Below are 22,692 nucleotides of genomic sequence, written 5' to 3'. Positions count from 1 at the left end.
ACCCTGTCCAGATCCTCCAAAGCCAGCCATTCAGGCAAGGGAGGAGAGCTGTTAACAGGTCTATTTCAGTGAACTCCATCTCCCTACTGGAATCTGCATTGCCAACCTCTGCTGGTCTTTCGGGCTGAGCTCCATGTACCTACAGAGACAGGTAACGGACAGGTTGGACACTGCCAAATAGTTTGAGACTATAATGGAGAATGTCAGTAATCGCAGCAAAAAACTTCTCCAGCATTTAAACAAGCCCAGCTTTCCAAGTGCAGGCACACATTGGCAATAACTGTGGGTCAGCTCCAGACCACTGCAGTAAAGCCAAGTAACTGCAGTAAAGTAGTTGCAATCTTTTTGTTGATGGAGGAAGGGTATTGCCTTCGATTAAAAAGAAAAAGCTGTGAAGTGCAATAAAACAAAGTCTTTTTTTTTCTGCTTGTATAGGTTTTTTATTCTGTTACAGCATCTTGACTGACAAATTCTGCGCTAGATCCATTATTTCATTACATCTCCCTGCTTGGGAGATGCCCTTCTTTGCCTGAGTTCCTTACCTGCTTTGTAGTTCCTTAGTTCCGGACTTCCTTCACTTACAAGTACTGTACCATTTTTATTTTTTTATTTTTTAAGATTTTATTTATTGCCCTGGCAGGTTGACTTAGTGGTAGAATGTCGGCCTAGTGTGTGGATGTCCTGGGTTCGATTCCTGGTTAGGGTACACAGAAGCGACCATCTTCTCCACCCCTCCACCTCTCCCTTCTCTCTGTCTTCCCCTCCTGCAGCCTTGGATTGATTGATTCATGTGCGCTGGCCCCGGGTGCTGATGATGGCTCCATGGCCTCGCCTCAGGCACTGAAATAGCTGGTTGTAGAGCAATGGAGCAATGGCCCCAGATGGGCAAAGCATCACCAGATGGGGGCTTGCTGGATGGATCCTTCTTTGCCTCCTGTGGGAGTCTGTCCCTCTGCCTCCCTGCCTGTCACTTAAGAATAAAATTTAAAATATATATATTTATTGACTTTTAGAGAGAGAGAGAAGCCTCAACTCATAGTTGTTTCACTCTAGTTGTTCATTAACTCTCTCATATGTGCCTTGACCAGGCAAGCCTGGGGTTTCTAACTGATGACCTCAGCTTTCCTGGTCGTCACTCCATCCACTGTGCCACCACAGGTCAGGCAGGAAGTACCACTCTTAAGGTCTATCCCCCTAGGAACTCTTTCTTTAACTTAACCGTTTTAGATCAAGACATTTAGACTCCACAAGTCAGCTAGTAAGATTCTCTTCCCGTTTTGGTTTCAGGTCTAGCAGAAATCCTCTTCACTTAGTAAATGACCCCATCAGGGAGTCCACCCTAATTGACATTCCTGCCTCCTGGTACAACGTTTGCAGCTTCTTTGTACAGTATTGGAGATAGCTAACATTTAGTTTTTACTAGGTAGGCACTAGACATTACACTAAGCATTGGCTAAGTATACAATGTGGCTAACACATTGGTTTACCAAGTGCTTAGTATTGTTTTAAGCTCTCTACAGGTATTGTTTTGGGGGTTTTTTTTTGTATTTTTCTGAAGCTGGAAACGGGAGAGACAGACTCCCGTATGCGCCCGGGATCCGCCCGACCGGGATCCACCCGGCACGCGCACCAGGGGCGACACTCTGCCCACCAGGGGGCGATGCTCTGCCCCTCTGGGGCATCGCTCTGCCGCGACCAGAGCCACTCTAGCGCCTGGGGCAGAGGCCAAGGAGCCATCCCCAGCGCCTGGGCCATCTTTGCTCCAATGGAGCCTTGGCTGCGGGAGGGGAAGAGAGAGACAGAGAGGAAGGAGGGGGGGTGGAGAAGCGAATGGGCGCTTCTCCTATGTGCCCTGGCCAGGAATCGAACCTAGGTCCCCCGCGCGCCAGGCCAACGCTCTACCGCTGAGTCAATGGGCCAGGGCCAGCTCTCTACAGGTATTGACTAATATTCTTATAACAAGTCTATAAAGTAGGTGCAATCATTCCCATTTTATAGATGAGAAAATAGAGACAGAGGATAAGTGCTTTGCCATTCCACACTAATAACTGAAAGGCAACCTGACTCTAGAATGGCTAGTCTGGTTCTGTACTAGATTTACAAGTTTCTGTACAAGTTTTACAAATGTTGTGTTTAATACTAACAACAAAAGGTGGAAGATAGTTTTCTCTAGAGATCTTCATGTGTTTAAGGTCTCACAGCTGGTTAGTTGCAAGGCTAGGATTTAACCAGACCTGCCCAACTCCAGGACCTGAGCTCTTAACCATTCTTTTACTTCCCCTGAGGTTCTCAAACTGCTCCGACTGCTGTTCGGACAGCTGAACTGAGGTGCTTGATGACTCAAATGGCATAACATTTTTGCTCTATTTTCAGAAATTGTCAATAGATTTTTCTCAGCATTTATTATAATTTACCAGTGGCATAGCATTTATTATAATTTTTCTTTATCAGTGGCATAGCAAGTATTAGTAAATGATGGAATGAGAGGTAATGAACAGGGTATATTAGCAGAAAAACTCAACACGTTACTCTTTTCTTTTTTTCTGAGGGGGTGGGAGGGAGAGATGAGAAGTACCAACTCTTAGTTGTATCACTTTAGTTCTTTTTTTTTTGTATTTTTCCGAAGGTAGAAGTGGGGAGGCTGTCAGACTCTCGCATGTGCCCAACCAGGATCCACTTGGCATGCCCACCAGGAAGTGATGCTCTGCCCATCTGGGGCGTTGCTCTGTTGTGGCTGGAGCCATTCTAGCGCCTGAGGCGGAGGCCATGGAGCCGTCCTCAGCGCCCAGGCCAACTTTGCTCCAATGGAGCCTTGGCTGCGGGAGAGGAAGAGAGAAATAGAAGAAGGAGGGGGGAAGGGTGGAGAAGCAGATGGGCGTTTCTCCTGTGGGCCCTGACTGGGACTCGAACCTGGGACTTCCACACGCTGAGCCAACACTCTACTGCTGAGCCAACCGGCCAGGGCTAGTCCATTGATTGCTTCTCATAAGTGCCTTGACCAGGGATGAGGGTACTAGCAGAGCCAGTGACCTTGGGCTTAAGCCAGTAACCATGACACCATGTCGATGATCCCATGCTCAAGCCAGATGAGCCTGCACTCAAGCTGGCAACCTTGAGGTTTTGAACCTGGGACCTCAGCATCCCAGGTCGAGGCTCTATGCACTGTGCCATCACCGGTCAGGTGGGTGTTACTGTTGTTTTTGTTTGTTTATTTGTTTTTATTCATTTTAGAGAGGAGAGAGAAAGGGAGAGAGAGAGAGACAGAGAGGGAGAGAGAGAAGAGAGAGACAGAGAAGGTGGGGAGGAGCTGGAAGCATCAACTCCCATATGTGCCTTGACCAGGCAAGCCCAGGGTTTCGAACCGGTGACCTCAGCATTTCCAGGTCAACGCTTGATCCACTGTGCCACCACAGGTCAGGCTTTTTTTTTTTTTTTTCATTTTTTTAGAGAGGAGAGGGAGAGACAGAGAGAGAGAGAGAGGAGAGACAGAGAGGGGGAGGAGCAGGAAGCATCAATTCCCATATGTGCCTTGACCAGGCAAGCCCAGGGTTTCGAACCGGCAACCTCAGCATTTCCAGGTTGATGCTTTATCCACTGCGCCACCATAGGTCAGGCATGTTTTTGGTTTTTTTTAAAGAACATATGCATGATCTTTTTTTGTCAAAAAATTATAATGAAATTAAATACAACAGGCCCTAAAATAACATGTCTATAATGTTGATGAGGTGCCATAGAACTTAACTCTTGTTTATATCAATTAGCCTATAGTAAAATTGGTCTAGTTGCGTGCTGTTTTGCTTAGTCACAGAAAGCTACTGATGACATTGAGGGCTTAATGAACCCTATTATATAGGGTTCCATGTGAAAGCAACAGGACTGTTTGAATCTGAAATGTTTGAAAACCACACATAATCATAGCTGAAAAAATTCAAAACATGTATGTTGTAAAACAAATCTAATTAAAACCCTACAAGAATGCTTTTATTGCAGGGAAACGGGGGGGGGGGGGGGGAGTTAGGGAAGTACTGCCCTTTCCCCCACCCAGGTCTAGCTACCCTCGGAGGCAGGGGGCTGTGAAAGCCAGGTCTGAGTAAGACTGTACTCAGAGGCCAAGGCTATTACAAATACTGCACACAGAGGTTGAGAGTGGCTTCCTCCCTTTCCTGGAGTCTTGGGCTCAAGCAGCCTTACTTCATGTAGACCTAGACATGCTTACTGAGGGGCCAGGGCCAGCAAAAGAACAAATTTTTCTTTTTAAAGATTTTATTTACTGATTTATGGAGAGAGAAAGAAAGGCAGGGGAGAGGAGCAGAAAGCATGTGTCACATGTGCCCTGATCAGGCAAGCCTCAAGTTCTGTTCCAGCAATCTGAAGCCTCAGCGTTCCAGGCAGACACCCTGTCCACTGCACCACCACAGTCAGGCAAAAAGAACCATTTTCCTCAATTATATAGTTTCAGGTGGAGCGTAGATGGCTATGATTTCTGGTTTGGGAGCTTAACTTCCTCCTTCCCTCTCCTGGTAATTTTCCTTTCATGTGGGGTGTGGCCATGACTCAGTTGGTGGTGAGGATGTAGCCATCATAGAGGAGGAGCCTCCTGCTGGATTCTGCCTTTCATCCCAGGCAGCAGGGAGAGGAAGAGAGTCTGGTGCTGAGTCATGACTGGTTACTTACCAGCTTCTCACAGGGTGGATTCTCGGATGGAGTTTTGGAAGATGCCTTACTTCTGGGCCCTATTTGGGATTGGTGGGAAGGAATTCAGGTGTCACAGAATTCCCCCAGAAACCTCCCCCCAGAAGGGGTGGGAATAAAGTAGGCTCCAAGTCATTTGAAGGGGCATCATTCTCTCTGGAGTACAGGACTTTCCATAAATATCTCAGAACCTACAATGAGGCCAAAGATGCCACCCTAAGTTAAAGCGTTGCCTACCAAAATTATTTTACCTAGGAGAAAGACCAAAGTCTCCTTAGTCCTAGCTGTCATTTTGGTGATAAGTGGGTGAGGTTTGCTAGCTGCCAATGAAGTAGGGAGGTGAACACTAGAGGCATGGTGCCAAGGAAAAAAGCAGACTTGGATTGGACTGTAGCAGGAGGACTTCCCGGGGAAGGGGCACTTGATCCACTGTTCACTGATGCTTTCCTTGGTCTTCCAAATCTTGGTTACTTTTAGGGAATAGGATCTGCTTATATTTGCATGTTAGGAAGCCTGAGCTCTGGCTACACTTGCAGGGAAGAGGTAGAGAGCACAGGGCCTCTTGTGGACAAGGTTAACCCGTCCCAAGGAGGCTTGTCCTTTGAGCCCTAGCAGTCCTGGACAGTCACCTTGGCAGAGGCCATACTTTTGCTTCTTCCCTCTTGCTTCTATGTGCTGATGGAGCACTTTTTCAGGAGAAATACGTAAATACACAATTGCATTCAGAAGACATTCTTCATTGCTCCTTTCTCCATTCTTCATTGCGCCTTTCCATCCCCATCCCCCTCCTTATCCTAAGCAACCCTCCATCTCTTCCTTCACAAAACCTTCCCTTTCCAAGACAAGCTGTTCTCTCTTTAGCCCTAACTCCAGAAGACCAACTTCCTCTTCTGTCTAGGATTTTTTTTGGAGGGAATTCTGGGATTAAGATTTTAAGCCCTGGCCGGTTGGCTCAGCGGTAGTGTCGGCCTAGCGTGCGGAGGACCTGGGTTCGATTCCCGGCCAGGGCACATAGGAGAAGCGTCCATTTGCTTCTCCACCCCTCCGCCGCGCTTTCCTCTCTGTCTCTCTCTTCCCCTCCCGCCGCCAAGGCTCCATTGGAGCAAAGATGGCCCGGGCGCTGGGGATGGCTCTGTGGTCTCTGCCTCAGGCACTAGAGTGGCTCTGGTCGCAACATGGCGACGCCCAGGATGGGCAGAGCATCGCCCCCTGGTGGGCAGAGCATCGCCCCTGGTGGGCGTGCCGGGTGGATCCCGGTCGGGCGCATGCGGGAGTCTGTCTGACTGTCTCTCCCTGTTTCCAGCTTCAGAAAAAAAAAAAAAAAAGATTTTATGCCCCCCTGGTGGGTTCTTGGGAGTCTGAAGGAAGGCACGGATAAATGTAAAGGTCTTCTTGGTCTGGATCTGGAACAGGCATATATATAAAGTCCACAGTGATAAGTATTTCTGCTATAGTCCTGACACCAGGGCCTGCGGGCTGCCCTGGAGATCTGTATTGCCCTAAGAGAGAAATAACATGGCTGTTTCAGGCAGAAGCCAAGAGGTCAGTCACATAATGCTAAAGGCTGTAACCAGGGCCAAAGTTCATCTTTGGGCTCCAAGATTATGTCCAGTATCATATGCTGACATACCTACCCCACCAGGGACTCCAAATGGCCTTTGAAGAGTTAAACCATTCAACTCCAGATTCTGTGGTTCTGTGGCCCAGAATCCAAACAAGTAACATAGCAACTGACATCCTCACTCACACGCCGTCCAGGGAATCAAGCAGCTCCCATGCCCATCCTGCCGGGTCAGTGAGCACCATGCAAGGGCTGGCTCAAGGGGAAGGGGCCTGGCTTCTAGGAGTCTGTTTCCTGTAGACCCTCTAGTGCTGGGTCAAGGGAGTGAAGATTCAGGAGGATGGCCAACAGAAAGGCAAACCAGGTTACTTGAATTCAGAAAGATGTCCTGGCACCAGTCATGAGGACAACCCTCCAGGACTGGTCAATGCCCAAAAAAAGAGGATGCCTACTGGGCACTTTGCTATACTCATACACACACACCATCTGATCAAACCCCACGCTAGGAGGCAGGTCTTGTCTTCAGTTTACTTTTAAGGAACTGGACTCTTACACATTAAATTACAGGATATAGTCATAGGGCTAGTGTGTGGTGTTGGAACTAAGATCTGATGGAACCCAAATTTTCTTCTATACTATGTTGCGTTTCAGCAAAACAATAATCTTAAACTCCGTGTGACAAATTTCCACTATGCATGTAATGTAGACAGCATTTTTATACTGTTGGATGATCAATATCTGCAACCAAAGGGCAATAGTTTGCCACCAACTCTCCAGTTTAACAGATACGCATTTCAATATTGAAAATATATCTAGATTTAGAACCCTTTTTAAATTTTGTGTGTGTGTGTGACAAAGACAGGCCGAGACAGATAGGGACAGACAGACAGGAAGGAGAGAGATGAGAAGCATCAATTCTTCGTGGAATCTTAGTTGTTCATTGATTCCTTTCTCATATGTGCCTTGACCAGGGGGCTAGAGCGGAGCAAGTGACCCCTTGTTCTAGCCGGCGACCTTGGGCTCAAGCTGGTGAGCCTTGCTTGAACCAGATAAGTTCATGCTGAAGCCGTGACCTTGGAGTTTTGAACCTAGGTCCTCTGCGTCCCAGTCTGACGCTTGATCTGCTGCACCACTGCCTGATCAGGCTATTTATTTATTTAAATTTATTGATGTTAGAAAGAAAGGGAGCGAGAGGAACATCGATTTGTTGTTCCACTTATTTATGCATTCATTGGTTGATTCTTTTTTTTTAATACTTTATTTATTCATTTCAGAGAGGAGAGAAGGGGGAGGAGCAGGAAGCATCAACTCCTATATGTGCCTTGACCAGGCAAGCCCAGGGTTTTGAACAGGCAACCTCAGCATCCCAGGTCGACGCTTTATCCACTGCGCCATCACAGGTCAGGCCATTGGTTGATTCTTTTAAGTGCCCTGACCATGGATGGAACCCATAACCTTGGCATATCAGGTTGACACTTGAACCAACTGAGCCACTCTCCCAGGACTAGATTTAGAACTTTAAAATGCAATACAGTAGAGCATTGACCAGACCACTAACTGCCCTCAGTCCTCCATCCCCACAAGTGTTGTCCACTACTGTATTTAGTTCATCCTTAGCTCAGGGACCAGAAAGGGCCATTTATGCTACTCATAGGAATATAATTCTCCCTTGTAGAACATGGCCTTTTCCCCTCTCAACAACTTCACGTGCTCTCACCACTTCAATAAACAAGCATTTACTTCCTATCTTCAACTAAGGGACTGGAATAGTCTCACAGAAAAAATTAAAAAATTTTAATCTCAAATTTACTATTAGGCTCACTTTCTCCTGGTGCTTATCTGAGATAAAGGAAAGTGTAATGAAGGCCTGTGATTCAGTGGCAGGAAGGGTGTCTGCCTGAGCAAGTCACACCCATTAGTCTCATTTTCCAGGAAACACTAAGAACCTAAGAGTCTTCACACTTTTGAATGAAGCAACATTGTATCTGCTCTCAAAACTTGGCTGAACAAAAGCAAGGGTTAACGGCTATTTCATTGACAACTACTGTGATCTATGATTGTTGGCTAATTACTGAGAGACACTGGAAAATGCCTTGGAGAAAGATGTAAGAAAAAGCAACAATACTGATTTAAATACACAAGGTTGGAAGCAGAAGTGCCGACTCCTTCAAAGATCATCGGTTCTCACGTCCTGACTTAGTATTTCCTGATGGCCCATTCTGCACTAATATTAATACCTTCTATGTGCTTTCTGCTCTCGGGGATTCTAGCCCCTGCTAAGTCACATGGCCCCAGGTCGCCCTGCCTTGTTCCACCCCAGAAAGCAGAAGGACCTCGCGCTCCCGCGCCACGCACATCCTCCCTTCCAAGTTCACCCTACCCCCATTCCCGTGCCCAAGAGCCCCGGAGCGGGCCGACTTCCAACCATCCCACGGATCTCCATCTCTTCCTACCTTCTTTCTGATCCTATCTCAGGCTCACCAAGTCCCCGCGGGGGCGGACGCCCGGAGGGTGGGGAGTCGTGGGGTGGCGCTGGGGGCACGCTGCCCGGGGACCCATCCATCTGGGCACCGCCCTAATAGGCGAGGGCAACTGGGGAGGCCTGGACCGAGGGTCAAGAGGTTCTCCCTCCTACAGCGTGACAACTGGTGGCAACAGGTGGCCCAGGCGCCCGGGGGTCTGGGAAGCAAGTCTCCATAGCTCGGGGGGCGGGCCCGTTCGTCCCTCCGCTTCTCCATTGGTCGCTACCGAGCGTTCGGCCGACATTTTATGTGCTGTGTCCTTCCGCCGCAGAATGTAGTCCTCCACAAAAGGGCAATCTGCCTGCCCATTTGGGTTTCGCGGCACCTCCTCCCGAAGTGACGGTTCCGTGTGGGTGCGCAGTGGGGGGTGGGGCCGGGCCGGGCGAACAGGAAGCTGACTTGGTGGGGGCGGGGCGGCGGAGGGATTGCGGCGCCTCAGCAGGATAACCTTGAGGCTGGGACCGCCGACTCCGCACTGGAGGCGACGCCGTCGGAGCTTTGGGACTTCTGTGCAGGAACTTGAACCGGACCACACCGGAGGTGAGCGGGGACCGCGCTCGGCCCTCCGTGCCCACCTGGGCTCTTTCGCCCCAGCGAGCGCGCAATCCCGGCGCCCGTTCCGCGGCAGCGCGCGATCCTGGGCATCTTGGACCTGGTTGGGTCCGGTAGGGAGAGGCTGCTCGCGCCCAGGGCCTGCTCTTCAAAGGCTCCGGCTCCTGCTTCCAGAGTCTGATAGGTCAGCCAGCTCCTCTCCTGCCCCAGCTCCTACCCGCATCTGGTCCCATCTTCGCCTCCCTACATTCCTCCTCATCTGCTCCCTTCCGCCTCCCTCCGTGCGCCCTCGCTCGCCTCCCCCCCTTTGCGTCTTTAATGCTACTCCATTAGCCCCCTGTCTGGAACCTACCCGTGTCTCCTCTTTTTGATGCTTTCCTTACCTCCCAATGAAACCCCTCTAGCTCCTCTGCGACCCTCCGCACGCAGGCCCGGTGCACGCTGCATGCCTACCCCTACCCCATTCATGCTCGGGTTCGCGCCCTCTCCTCCATTCTGGTCACGTCCACCCCTGCGCATCCCTGTCCTCCGCGCCTCGCGATCCTCGCCCCTCCCACTCCGTTCTGGTCACGTCTGACTGCTCCGCCGCTCCCCAGCTCCCATTTTGCCGGGTCCCTTCTGCATTACGCCTCCCAGCCCCGTGGCCCAGTCACTGTCCGGAGTGCAGCGGTCTTGATGGGCAGATGCAGTGGCGGCCTGCCTTACGTAACCCTTGGCATTCCCCGCCGCAGGGGAAGAAAGGGTGGGTGCTGCTGGGGCGCCCCAGATTCTGCGACCTCACCCCCGGGAGCGTCGCCGGGCTCCATCCTGCTGCGGCGGGGCGGCACGTAGCCCCTGGAATCTACTCCGCCGGACCACGCCTCTGCTTCACGTTGCTTGAGAGATGTGCCCACATTGTAGAACGCAGGGTGGGGTAGAGCAGGTGTGGGCTTGGCTGCAAGGACCGCGTTCTTTCCATACGAGCTCTGTGTTTTTTTAGAGCTGTTTTGAGGAAAGGGATGGAGACCGGGAAGCCTTAAGATCAGTCGTAGCCCACAGAGCTCACAGTCTCACCAGAAAACGCAAACAGCGTTTTCACTGGTGAGGAAGGTACACCCACCCTTCTTGCTTGGAGAGCAGGGGAGGGAGGTGCCAGGACGTCTCACAAAGTGGCATCACATTGGGTTTGAAGAAGCAGGAAAGCACCTTACATTCTGAAGGTTATTTAAAAGTCAGTTCGTGGTAAAGCACCTTTGGTTTCTTATCCATGTCCTTCAAACTCAGGTCATCATCAATCCTCCTGTACTAGAGAACCTGATGGATAGAAGCATTAGGAAATTGTCAACAGGCCTTTAGGATCAGATTTGACTCATTAATATAAGGTGATATTGCAGATAATTCAGCCTCAGGACCTGTTTTCCACGTGCAAACTGAGAATAACATTTTTCTCATGATAGTTGAAAGGATTGGTTTCTGAACGCACGCCTACGTGTATATATGTTGAAAAATCAGTGAAATGTCTAATCTGGTGAAAATTAATACAGAATCGGGTTCTAGGGCTCATCCTCATGCCATCCCTATAAACACACTCGTTTAATCTTTGCGAGTCTCTAAATACTAGGTATCTCTTGGAAACCCGTCAGAGTAACTAATAAGGTTACTTTGAAACTCTCCACTTGCAACAGGGTTCTTTAGTCTCCTAAGAATGGGGATCAGGAAGGCAATAGAGGGGGATTTTAATCTTTAGTGTTGGGCTATAAGAGTAGAAACAAAGTTGCAACACGGAGAAATCTTTAGTTCCATCCTGACTTGCCTGGTACTAGGATTGGCTTTGCCAGTTTAAGTGTAAAATTAGGGTTGGAGGCAGGTGGCAGTAGCCCCCTCCTGGCTCCGCTGTGGGTGTGGCCACTCCTGCCTAGGGTAACCGTCCTGTCCTAGGCCTCCCACTATGCTGCATTGTTAGCAAATAATTTGCCCTCTGGTTTTTCCAGGGTGCTGCTGTGAATACAGTGGGGCTGTTCTGAGGGGCTAGGTATGTAACTCATCTTCAGGTCGTTGTGTGAGGGTGGGGGAGGCTCTGTGGGGAAGATGACTCAGCCTCGCAAGTTAGCCGCTTTTGAGAGAATTATCATCGTTGGGTGAGTGGGAAACTGCATTATTAATTTGGCAGGTTTAAAAAGTTCCCTCTCCCCCTTCAGTGAGTCAAATAATGAACCACACATTTCCCCCAGTTAAAAATGTCTCAACTGAGTGAAAAAATGGTTTGTCCAGGTCCCCAGGCTCTCTATAATGCCCTAGGAACAGAAGCGCAGCGGGAAGAGCCCTGCACCCAGTCTATGCACCCACGTTCCCGAGCCTTCTGTGGTGGGCATGGCAGCCTGTGGGGATAGCGCCTGGAACAATGTCCTTGAACTCATTTCTGAGTTACTAGACTTGAGCCAAAATATGTGGACATTAGGCTCTTTCTTTCTAGTACAGCTGTTCTCGTGTTAAGCGCAGCATTGGAAGTACATAATTTTAGTTTAACTTAGTTAAATTCATAGTTTAACCAAGAGCCATTAATGGAATCTTTAAGAAATGTTACCCCCTGAGATTTGGCAAATTTAGTAGCTGTGACTCCAATCAGAGTTAACACCTTATGGGAGTTACTTATGCAGCTTGTGTGTTGTGACATCAATGTGGAATCACAGGAAAAGCCATTGCAGTTCTGAAGCTGTTTATTTCTTAATATTGAGGCAATGGAAGAAATGAGGAAATGGCTATGAGCAGGAAGGTAGAAAAAAATATAGCCTTTGCATGACAGACTCACACTACATGAGTTTTCATTTACTTAGCTTCAGCTTTTATGAAGGCATGCCAGGAGGTGTTATTCTGACCCAAAGCTAAGACCGAGATCAAGGTAGGGGAAAGTGACTCATTTGACATTCTTTCTGAGTCATTCTGAGGATCCCCATTCAGATCCCAGTTAACTGGCACACCACAGGAATGAGTCACCCATGTGAGCAGAGCAGTTTTCTTGCAACTTTGTGAGATGAAGAAATTATTTTATTTGGTTAAAATTCTTATAGTACCTTGAGTTATCACTTTAAGCATCAAATTTTGGTATAGGTGGGATAGAGCCAAATGAAGACCATTCCTAATGCCACAGTACTTTCTGGGAACTTGTATTTTTCACCAAGAGCCAGCCTTAGGCTAGATCAGTGATAGTCAACCTGGTCCCTACCACCCACTAGTGGGCATTCCAGCTTTCATGGTGGGCGGTAGTGGAGCAACCAAAGTATAAATAAAAAGATAGATTTAACTATAGTAAGTTGTTTTATAAAGATTTATTCTGTCGCCTGACCTGTGGTGGCGCAGTGGGATAAAGTGTCAGCCTGGAACACTGAGGTTGCCGGTTCGAAACCCTGGGCTTGCCTGGTCAAGGCACATATGGGAGTTGTTGCTTTCTGCTCCTTCCCCCTTCTCTCTCTCTCTCTAAAAATCAATAAATAAAATATTAAAAAAAAAAAAAAGATTTATTCTGTCAAATTTAGCGAAAATCTAACATAAAGTACTTGGTAATTATTATATGCTTTAACTTGCTGTAACTCTGCTTTATAAATTTTATAAAGTAAAGTTACTTCCCTACTTTATAAATCACCATTACTGTGGAACCGGTGGGCGGCTAGAAAATTTTACTACTAACAGAGATACAAAAGTGGGCGGTAGGTATAAAAAGGTTAACTATCCCTGGGCTAGATAAATGAAGTCTGCTTCTTCAGGGCTTCATCAAAGAAGCTGTTTAGGGAAAGGTGAGGTGTGGTGGGTGGTGGCCTGCAGCCTCTGCTGGGCCTTTTGGCCTCCTGATTTGACTGCTTGCTCAAAGAGGGAGACGTTGGCTGGCTGGCCACGGAGCAGCACTGCCCCTCCCTGCCCCTGCAGCGGCTGTGTCAGTCTGCACGTAGGAGAGCCAGGCTGCAGTACCTCTGCTGGCCTCTGAGGCTAACCTCCCCCACTTCTGACTGTATGCAAAGCTGGGGAGCTCTAAGCCTCTCTTCTCTGAGGTCAACAGTGAACAAGCTGTATTTGGAAGTCAGGCAGCGGCTGTAGTGGGGAGATGCCAGGACCCGCTGTGATAGGGCAGCGAAGCTGGTGGTCATAACATTTCATTCAGAGTATGAGCTGGCTTAGCTGATAGCAGTTGGGAAAATTCTCTGAAAGGAGACCCATCCCGTCTAAACACTTTTTTTTAAATTCCCATTGATTTGAAGGAGAGAGGAGAAGCATCAACTCATTGTTCTACTTAGCTTTTTTATTTAGTTGTGCACTCATTGGTTACTTCTCATAAGGCCAGGCTTTGAGCCTGTGACCTCTGTGTACCAGGACAACACTATCCACTGAGCCCCCAGGCCAGGGCCCTTTCTAAACATCTTTAATCAATTTACAGAGAGGGAATATTTACTTCACTTTAGACAACATGTGTCTCTGCTGTCTCAGGTGATGAGTCAGCTGAGTCAGTTTTGGAATGAAATGAAACCATGCACATTTGGGGGGAGCCCTGAAGTTTTGATCTCGGTAAGAGGTATGGAGACAAAGACTTGATATTCGAGGCACCTTTTATTATTATAAGGGAGCATACTCACAAAAGTTAGCCATCAGATGGTTGAACATTTAAAAAGTTTTACAGTTTCAAGTGTTGGTAAAGGGGATTGGAAGGCAAGAACTGACATTTCTGGTTAGTTGAAAGTGGATATAGCCACTTTTGGAGAGCAATTGAGAAATATTTAGTAAAACAGAAAATAAGCATACCTTGTGGCTCAGGAATTTCATTTCTGGATGTATAGACTCTCACACCTGCACAAGGAAACGTGCAAGGAGAGTTGTTATAGCACTGAAAACCGGGGGGGGGGGGGGGGGGTTTGGTTTAATAGGGGGGAGATGGCCAACCAGTAAGGGAATACCAAAATAAAGCATCTAGCTGTGCAGTGGACTGGCATAACATCTCATAGGAATTAACCAGATCTGCACACTAACCAGATAGATGTTAAATGTGCTGAGTGAAAAAGCAAGTTTAGTGATATTTGTATAGTACACGACTTAGGGCATTTTAGAGATTGGCAATATCACAGGTGGTCGGTGTCAATGTTTTTGATGGGATGTGAAAGGGCTGAAGGGGCCTGGGGGTGGAGAAGAAATAAACTGTAAAATTGTAAAAAAAAATTTAGGTCTAAAAATAATCTGGCCAAATGTTAATGTCAGTTCTGGGTGGTAGAAATGCAGTTGTTTAATATATCTTTAGTTGAAAACAAAGCAGAAGTAAACCTAAGACCAGTCAGACTAACTAGGTTAACTAGGTCAGTGCCCTTGGCAAGCTGGCATGGCCCTCCTGCCATTCCTCCTTTTTCTCCCTGCAGCTGTGATACAGGGCAGCAGTTCCTGTAAATGCTGAGGCCCATCATCCAGCTTGGTTGTGCCTGACCTGGAAGGGTCCTAAACCAAACTATGAGTTCCGTGCCCGGAAGCCCTGCCTCATTCTCTCAAGCCTCATAAGGAGGCACCATAATAGCACAGCAACATCCAGACTTCCTTCTTTGGGCTGAAACCAGTTCTCTGCTCAGAGTGCCTGCAATTAAACCAAGAAACCCTTGGCATGTGAGGACAGCGAGGTTTCCCCACCTTGGTACTTCCTGCCCTGGATTTATTTGGCTGGTCTTTCTGGGGTTAGGCCCATTTAGCATCAGCTTTTGTGTCCTATTCCACACTCTAGTTTGTGAAAGGACCTTAGGCTCTTGCTTATAAGTCTTTCTTTTTTTATAATAATGGTGCCTTATTTATTTATTTATTTATTTATTTATTTTACAGAGACAGAGAGGGACAGACAGGGACAAACAGACAGGAACAGAGAGAGATGAGAAGCATCAATCATCAGTTTTTCGTTGCAACACCTTAGTTTTTCATTGATTACTTTCTCATATGTGCCTTGACCGTGGGGCTACAGCAGACCAAGTAACCCCTTGCTTGAGCCAGCGACCTTGGGTCCAAGCTGGTGAGCTTTGCTCAAACCAGATGAGCCCGCGCTCAAGCTGGCGACCTCAGGGTCTCAAGCCTGGGTCCTCTGCATCCCAGTTGATGCTGTATCCACTGTGCCACCACCTGGTCAGGCGCTTATATAAGGGTTTTGTTTGTTTGTTTTTACAGAGACAGAGAGAGTCAGAGAGAGATGAGAAGCATCAATCATTAGTTTTTCGTTGTGCATTGCAACACCTTAATTGTTCATTGATTGCTTTCTCATACTTGCCTTGACCGCGGGCCTTCAGCATACCAAGTAACCCCTTGCTCGAGCCAGTGACCTTGGGCTCAGATGAGCCCTCGCTCAAGCTGGCGACCTCGGAGTCTCGAACCTGGGTCTTCCCTCATCCCAGTCCGACGTGTTATTCACTGTGCCACCACCTGGTCAGCCGGTTTTTAAGTCACTTCTAGCCCTGAATAAATAAAAGTAAAGGAATATTACTTGAACCTACAGGTGTGTTCATTTTGTTGTATAACTGGGCAAACTAGACTTTCCTTTCTGTTATGGGGCCTGCTGAGGGTGGAGCAGACTTCAGATTCACATATCTCAGCTAAAGATTGCTTATCCTCCATAACCCATCCCATGTGCAAATTCACAGTTGTCATCTATCTATTTTGGGATGCATGCCCATTCACTCTAGACCCGGCTTGGACTTGGTTCTGTGGCTGGCCTGCACCTGTTCGGATCTTCCTGCTGCCACAGTCAGCTGAAGCCCAGTCTTGGGAATTACATCCCCCTGCTCCATCATCTGGGGAGAGAGCTCCTAGGGAACGGGCTGGCCTATGTGCTTTGTCCAGCATGTTGTGATGTAGACTGGACCTTCTAAAGATGTGGAAATTGATGAAAGGCCTTCATGCTGGTTTGGAGAGTAGGAAGCCTGAGTAGCAAATTGATACCAGAGCGAGAAAGACAGGTGCCACTGTTACTGGGTTAGTCTGGGTGGTGAGGCTGGCATCAACTGGTGCAGAGATCCTGGGCTGGTTACAGGCTGGCTCAGGTACGTGCAGGCTCATGGGCCAGGCTGCTTGCCAGAGGAGAGTGGCATGGGCCTTTGTGAGAGGTAGAATAGGTGGAGTGAAGAGTGAATCTTTCCCAGAACAACTTGCCAACAGTGCAGGCTCTAAGAAGTAGCATGCCAGGGATTTTTTATACAAATCCCTCCACCCCTTGCTGGTTTTTGAGGAGTGGAATGAATGAAGTGATCAGGAGCCCCTTGAGATAGGAAAGGAAAAGTGGGACTAGGGGCCTCTGGAGCTGAACTGGGACCGCCCGCTGGGTCCCCCGACTAACTGCACTCAGGCCCCCATTGGTGTCTCGTTTCTCGCAGAGGAGAAATGGCTCTGAGGAGGCTCCTCCTGCAGGGGCTCAGGCTCAAGAATGAGGCTCCTGTACCTGGGCACAGCAGTTCTCGCCATCAGTGGATGCACCGGACTTCCAGTGCTGGCTGGAGGTTGGCTCTGCATGTCTGTGCCTCCCGCAGAGGAGGGTGTGGTAGTGAGGCCACTGTCAAGGGCAGGGCCACGTGTCCCCACAGACACTGTCCAGATGCTGGTGTGAGTGGGGGGGGAGCTCTTCCCTGAGGCTGGCCCTGAGAGACTGGGGCTGAGGCTGCCGTCCTGGGGCCAGCAGAGTCCAGAGGGTGCTGTAGGCAGAACTGCAGGTAGTTGGCACCATGTGCTTGGAAGAAGCAGCTCAGGGAGGTCCTTGGAGACGGGCAGGAGAGACCAGTTAGTGACCAGGGATGAGACATGGGGTCTGTTTTGGTGATGTGCTCTGAGGACATGCTGAGACCCTGTAGGAATCTGGACCCATTTGCTTTTTTTTTGGGGGGGGGGTCATTGCTGATGTATATTTCCACTCAAATACCAAGTTTTCATTTGTTATTTTTGTACTTAATAGCATAGGTAAACAAAAGGTCAGACCTTGTAAACCTCAATTTAGTCTGAGGTGGTGAAATAGGGTTAGTATTTGAGCTCAATATACTTATATCTGGTCTGGGGCAGGCTTCTGTGCCAGGACACCTTTGTCACAGGACTGTGTGGTGGGGCCTAAGGACAGACTAGACAGGACAAGAAGTTGTCTGGATTTGAGCATATAACTAACAGGTTTTTTTAAGATTTTATTTATTGATTTGAGAAAAAGGAAGGTGGTGGGGGAGGAGTCCGAAGCATCAACTTGTAATAGTTGCTTCTCATGTGTGCCTTGACTGGGTAAGGCTGGGGTTTTGAACCAGTGACCTCAGCACTGCACCACCACAGGACAGGTACTAACAGGTTTTTGACATTGAATTTTCCTGTAAACTGTATTACTTTTTTTTTTTTTTTTTTTTTTGCTTTGAGGTTCTGAATGCATCAGTTGACCTGTGAAACTGTCCAATTGTGACTAAGGTCCTGAGATGCCTTATCTTACCTGCCACATTTAAACAGTATTCCTAAAGTGCATGTAACAACAGTTGCCTAATGGAACTGGGAGCTTCACATTTGTTTTATTTTTTATTATTATTTTTAGCAAGAGAGAAAGAGAGACAGAAAGATTCAGACAGACAGGAAGCATCAACTCATAACTGTGGCACCTTAGTTGTTCACTGACTGCTTCTCATACGTGCCTTGACCAGGGGCTCTAGCTGAGCCAGTGACCCATCAACCTGCACTGAGGCCCCCTCTGGTGTCTTGTTTCTCACAGAGGGGGAAGTGGCTCTGAGGAGGCTCCTCCTGCAGGGCCTCAGGCTCAAGAATGAGGTTCCTGTATGTGGGCATGGTGTGGGACGGACATGATAACGGGCTCAAGCTGGATGAGCCCATGCTTAAGCCAGGGACATCTGGGTTTCAAACCTGGGTCCTCAGCATACCAGGTTGACACCCTGTCTACTGTGCCACCACTGGTCAAGCACACTTTTTAAAATTTCAATACTTTTACCAAGATGCTTGTAAATATATTATTTCTGGAGGAGGTATATTTGTAATTTTTCTTATAATAAAAATATTTTATATCAGTAAATTTATTAGTAAAGACAAGAAAAAATTTTGCTATACTCCTACCACCACAACATGCTATTAATATTTTGGTAGCTACGCTTCCAGACCTTTTATGGATGTTTAATTTAGTATCCCTTCCCCCTGAAAAAGGAGGAGGGATCAGGGTTCTGTAGAGCAGGGGTCCCCAAACTACGCCCACGGGCCGCACTACACCATTTATCTGCCCCCACCGCACTTCCAGAAGGGGCACCTCTTTCATTGCTGGTCAGTGGTACTGTATGTGGTGACACCACAAAGTGCGAGGTTGCTCACGTACAGTACTACTTCCGGGGACGCGGGATGCACGCGTCACGGCTCCGGAAGCGCATCATATCACTTGTTATGTTAGCAGTGACAAATATGGAACCAGACATTGACCGTCTCATTAGCCAAAAGCAGGCCCATAGTTCCCATTGAAATACTGGTCAGTTTGTTGATTTAAATTTACTTGTTCTTTATTTTAAATACTGTATTTGTTCCCGTTTGGTTTTTTTACTTTAAAATAAGATATATGCAGTGTGCGTAGGGATTTGTTCATAGTTTTTTTTATAGTCAGGCCCTCCAACGGTCTGAGGGACAGTGAACTGGCCCCCTGTGTAAAAAGTTTGGGGACCCCTGCTGAAGAGAACAGTGAAATGATAGTAAACCACATGTTTAGAGTCTTTACAGGAAAAGGAATATTTGGGTGTTAGGGGAGGGGGGAAAACATCGTAGAGGGGCCAGCAAGAACTCCTTTATTTATTTAGTTTAAAATTTTAGTGAGAGGAGGGGAGACAGAGATAGACTTCCGCATGTGCCCTGACTGGAATCTACCCAACAAACCCGTCAGGGGGCGGTGTTCTACCCATCTGGGACCCTTGCTCCATTGCAATCGGAGCCATTTTTTTAGCACCTAAGGCGGAGGCCATGGAGTCATCCTTAGCACCCGAGGCCAACTCTCTCTAATTGCGCCTTGGCTGCAGGAGGAGAGAAGAGAGAGAAGCAAGATGGCGAGGGGTGGAGAAGTAGGTGAGCACTTCTGTGTGTCCTGACTGGGAATCGAACCTGGACATCCACATGCCAGGCTGACGCTCTACCACTGAGCCAACCAGCCAGGGTCAAGAATTCACTTTTACCTGTGAGTTTTCTGTTACCAGTTTCATGGTATTTGCTTGGGAGGTTTGTGTTTTCCTTTGTAACATCACTGAATGTCTAGGAGCAGCTACCACCTGAATACCTGGTTATTAAGGTAATTTTTCCATTACCTCAAAGAGCTTTAGTTATACTCAGCCTTTACCTTAATCCTTGTACAGCTCCACAGAGAAAACCTTACTCAGCTCTGAGCAGTTTTTGCAAGTGGGGCCAAGGAGCCACCCTGAGCCAAAAAAAGAGCATTATGTCACCGGAAGCTCAAGCACAGAGAATACAAGGTATGACCTGATAATTGGTGGCCCAGCCAGTTGTCTTCAAGGAGAGACCCTAATGTCTCGGGCCTACTAAGGAGCCAGCTGGTGCTTTCTAAGAAGAGTGGGGCTGGTTACCCCAACCCAATTTCGCAGACCTTTTTTGTTCATGACACAGCCTTCAGACTGTGTGGCTCTCTCCACTTGGAGGCTCCAGCAGGGCCTCTGTGTTCCTACTGGCTCCGTGTGCTATCTGGTACCGTCTCCTCAGTACCATTCCCTTAGTGGCCAGACTTACCCAAGCCCACTGGTGTTATGAAGGCATGCAAGCCCTCTTCAGCTGTGCATGCAAAAGTGGGAACCTTGGTTGCCCTGGCTGGCCCTCCAGTAATTCAGAAGTTCCTCAGATTTGGGCATGGACGGGGTGCAGGTACAAATTTGCTTTTGGTAGAGATGCATTAAGACTCATGAGACAGTGTTCAGCACACACGGGATACGTCCAGGTGCTGAGAGGTGCAGAACCAACCAGGTTGTGTGGAGAGGGGTGATGCTGATTTTCAGGACCTGGTGCTTAGCAAGATGAGGAGGCACACAGCGAAAGGAACAGTGTGCTTGCCATGTGCACAAGTTAGCCAGTCTCTTATGTCCCCATTTTAAACATTTTAGATTCTGTAGTTGAGGACTTGTTGCTCACAACTGGTCACAAAGCTTCTCAGGTTTTTACCAGACTTCTTGAAGATGGCAGAGACAATTTAGTTGTGCACTCTACCAGAGCCACCCAGAGAGGCCCCAAAGTCAGGGATGGAGGGAGAAGGAATAAGGTTATGGGACGGGGGGCTTTGATTTGGAGCCTTGAGATTTAGGAGGATGTGGGACAGGGCTAAAAAGGGATTTGTTCCTGAGCCTGGGATGAAGCATTTAGGCTTGAGGGTTTTAGAAGGAACAGCCCCTTGGTCTAAGAATTTGAGGAAAGGGACAGTCTTCTGACGAGAAATGTCAAGCTTCTGCTCATATTCTTACCTGACAGTTCTTCAAGGGACTGGCTGTAAGTGTCTCACTCCTTTTCTCACTGGCTGAGTGAGTTTACTGTAAGGCAGTAATGAATGAGAGCAAAGGTCAGGAAAGTTGTCAGAATTGTAACCTGGGCTGGTTAATTACCTGGAACAGACAGTCTTTGTTACTGGGAGTGGTGTGCTTGTCAGAGTTGTAAAGGGAGTTGGCATGGTGCATGGTTGGGGAAAAACATCTGACGGGCAACTTTAATCTCATGTTGCAAATGGAGTTGTGATAATTTTAGAACTAGACCAGCACAATGGTTATCCTGGGTTTTATGCAAATTGCTTTGCACATCCTGAAGTCCTTCTGATCAAAAGTAGATACGGTTTTTAGTCGCAAACTCCTGGGATGAAAAGATTTTGCATTCAGGGTTTCAGTGGGAGTTCGCTTCGTGTTCCGGGATCAGTTTTTATTGCCTATCAGTGGGCTGGGACCCACTCTCAGGCCTGGAGTGTGTCGAGCAATGACTTTATGTGGTGTTTTGGGTTAGTGAAAACCTAGGAATCTAGAGCAAGGAGAACTGCCTGAGTGTTGGCTGTCTGGACAATCGGGAACATCACTTTGGGTTTGGGGGGGGGGGGGCATTGTTAAGAGTCAGTATGGGTGCTCCAGCCTGTAGCGGATGTTTGTGGCTTTGAGACAAGTTTTCATACAAAGATCTAGATTTACCAAGGTTCTAAACTAGGAAGGAGTCAGTTGTTTATGTCACTGGAAGATGGTTAGTTTTCTTTTGAGGAAGCTCCTTCAGGGCACGTAAAATGATGTTGTTGATATGATTAGCAGGAAAGCTGTCGGGGTAGAAACTAGCCCAGTGTGAGGGAGGTCTGCGTGCAGTGGATGCTCAGGAAGTACTTGCTCATTGTCCCGTGCGCCCTTTGCGTGACTCAAGGAGCACCACATGGCCAGGGTGTGAGGGGTTACCTGTGGCGTGTGCACAAAGCGTGTTGATTGATTTAATGTATCAGCAGGAAATGGCCTTCCATGCCAAGTGGTGTAGTAACTACCCAGGCTTCTCAAACTAATCACGCCCTTCACTTCCCCTGGACCCAGGACCTCAGCGACAATGCCGAAGCCCCACAGTGATGTCGGGACTGCCTTCATTCAGACCCAGCAGCTGCACGCGGCCATGGCCGACACGTTCCTGGAGCACATGTGCCGCCTGGACATCGACTCACCGCCCATCACGGCCCGGAACACAGGCATCATCTGTACCATCGGTGAGTGAGTGTGCCCCCCCCCCAAATAAGGCTTCATGTGACAGTGTTCTTTTCTCTCCTGAATAGACTAAGTGTAGCAGTCCTAGATATTGAGCAAGATTCTGCACAGATTCTTATGGGAACTGATAGCATAGGAAGTTGCAATGAAGTTTTGGTATGCTTTATATTTTCTGCTAAAGGCAAAAGTTAGAGAGCATCTTCCTTAGCATGTCTTTGTAGGAGTATCTTGGAGACCTAGGAAAGATGTATGTTTTTTTCTTCTTCTTTTTCATGTGAGCAGAGGGGTGATAGAGACATAAGACTCCCACATGTTCCCTGACTGAGATTCGCCCGGCAAACTCCATCTGGGCCATTGCTTGGCAACCAAGCTATATTCAGTGCCTGAGGTGAGGCTCAATGGAGCCGTCCTCAGCACCCAGGGCTGATGCACTTGAACCAATTAAGCCATGGCTGCGGGAGGGGAAGAGAGAGAGAGAGAGAGAAGGAGAGAGAGAAGGAGAGGGGTGGAGAAGCAGATGTTTTCTTTCCTTGTGTGCCCTCGCTGGGAATTGAACCCAGGACATCCACATGCTAGGCCAATACTACCACCGAGCCAACTGGCCAAGGCCAGAAATATTTTTTGACATTCTCTGTATGATCAAGTGTCATTGGTTGGACATCTGGCTGGG

The 22,692-nt window shown here is 48.1% G+C and overlaps 1 protein-coding gene and 1 long non-coding RNA gene across 5 annotated transcripts in view; one reads left to right on the top strand and one right to left on the bottom strand.

Annotated features, from left to right (window-relative positions):
• The window catches only part of LOC136336384 (uncharacterized), a 29,661-nt gene extending 20,560 nt beyond the window's left edge, over positions 1-9,101 (bottom strand). Inside the window, exon 1 of the long non-coding RNA XR_010731438.1 lies at positions 8,707-9,101. This is a non-coding gene — a long non-coding RNA (uncharacterized lncRNA). The remainder of the gene's footprint in view (positions 1-8,706) is intronic.
• A 72-nt stretch (positions 9,102-9,173) lies between these two features.
• PKM (pyruvate kinase M1/2) overlaps positions 9,174-22,692 on the top strand; it is a 32,980-nt gene continuing 19,461 nt past the window's right edge. Inside the window, exons 1-2 of one of the 4 annotated variants that reach the window (XM_066278004.1) lie at positions 9,174-9,315; positions 21,858-22,024. In XM_066278004.1, the coding sequence (XP_066134101.1) occupies positions 21,871-22,024 (154 nt within the window). In that variant the 5' untranslated portion in view covers positions 9,174-9,315; positions 21,858-21,870. Of the gene's footprint in view, positions 9,316-9,339; positions 9,512-21,857; positions 22,025-22,692 lie in introns of those variants that run through there. The other 3 variants (XM_066278002.1, XM_066278006.1, XM_066278005.1) reach the window with 3 other exon arrangements.

Source organism: Saccopteryx bilineata, chromosome 4, assembly GCF_036850765.1.
Source record: "Saccopteryx bilineata isolate mSacBil1 chromosome 4, mSacBil1_pri_phased_curated, whole genome shotgun sequence".
Lineage (NCBI taxonomy): Eukaryota > Metazoa > Chordata > Mammalia > Chiroptera > Emballonuridae > Saccopteryx > Saccopteryx bilineata.
The sequence above is the reverse complement of the archived record's forward strand: the minus strand, read 5'-3'. Positions and strand labels throughout refer to the sequence as shown.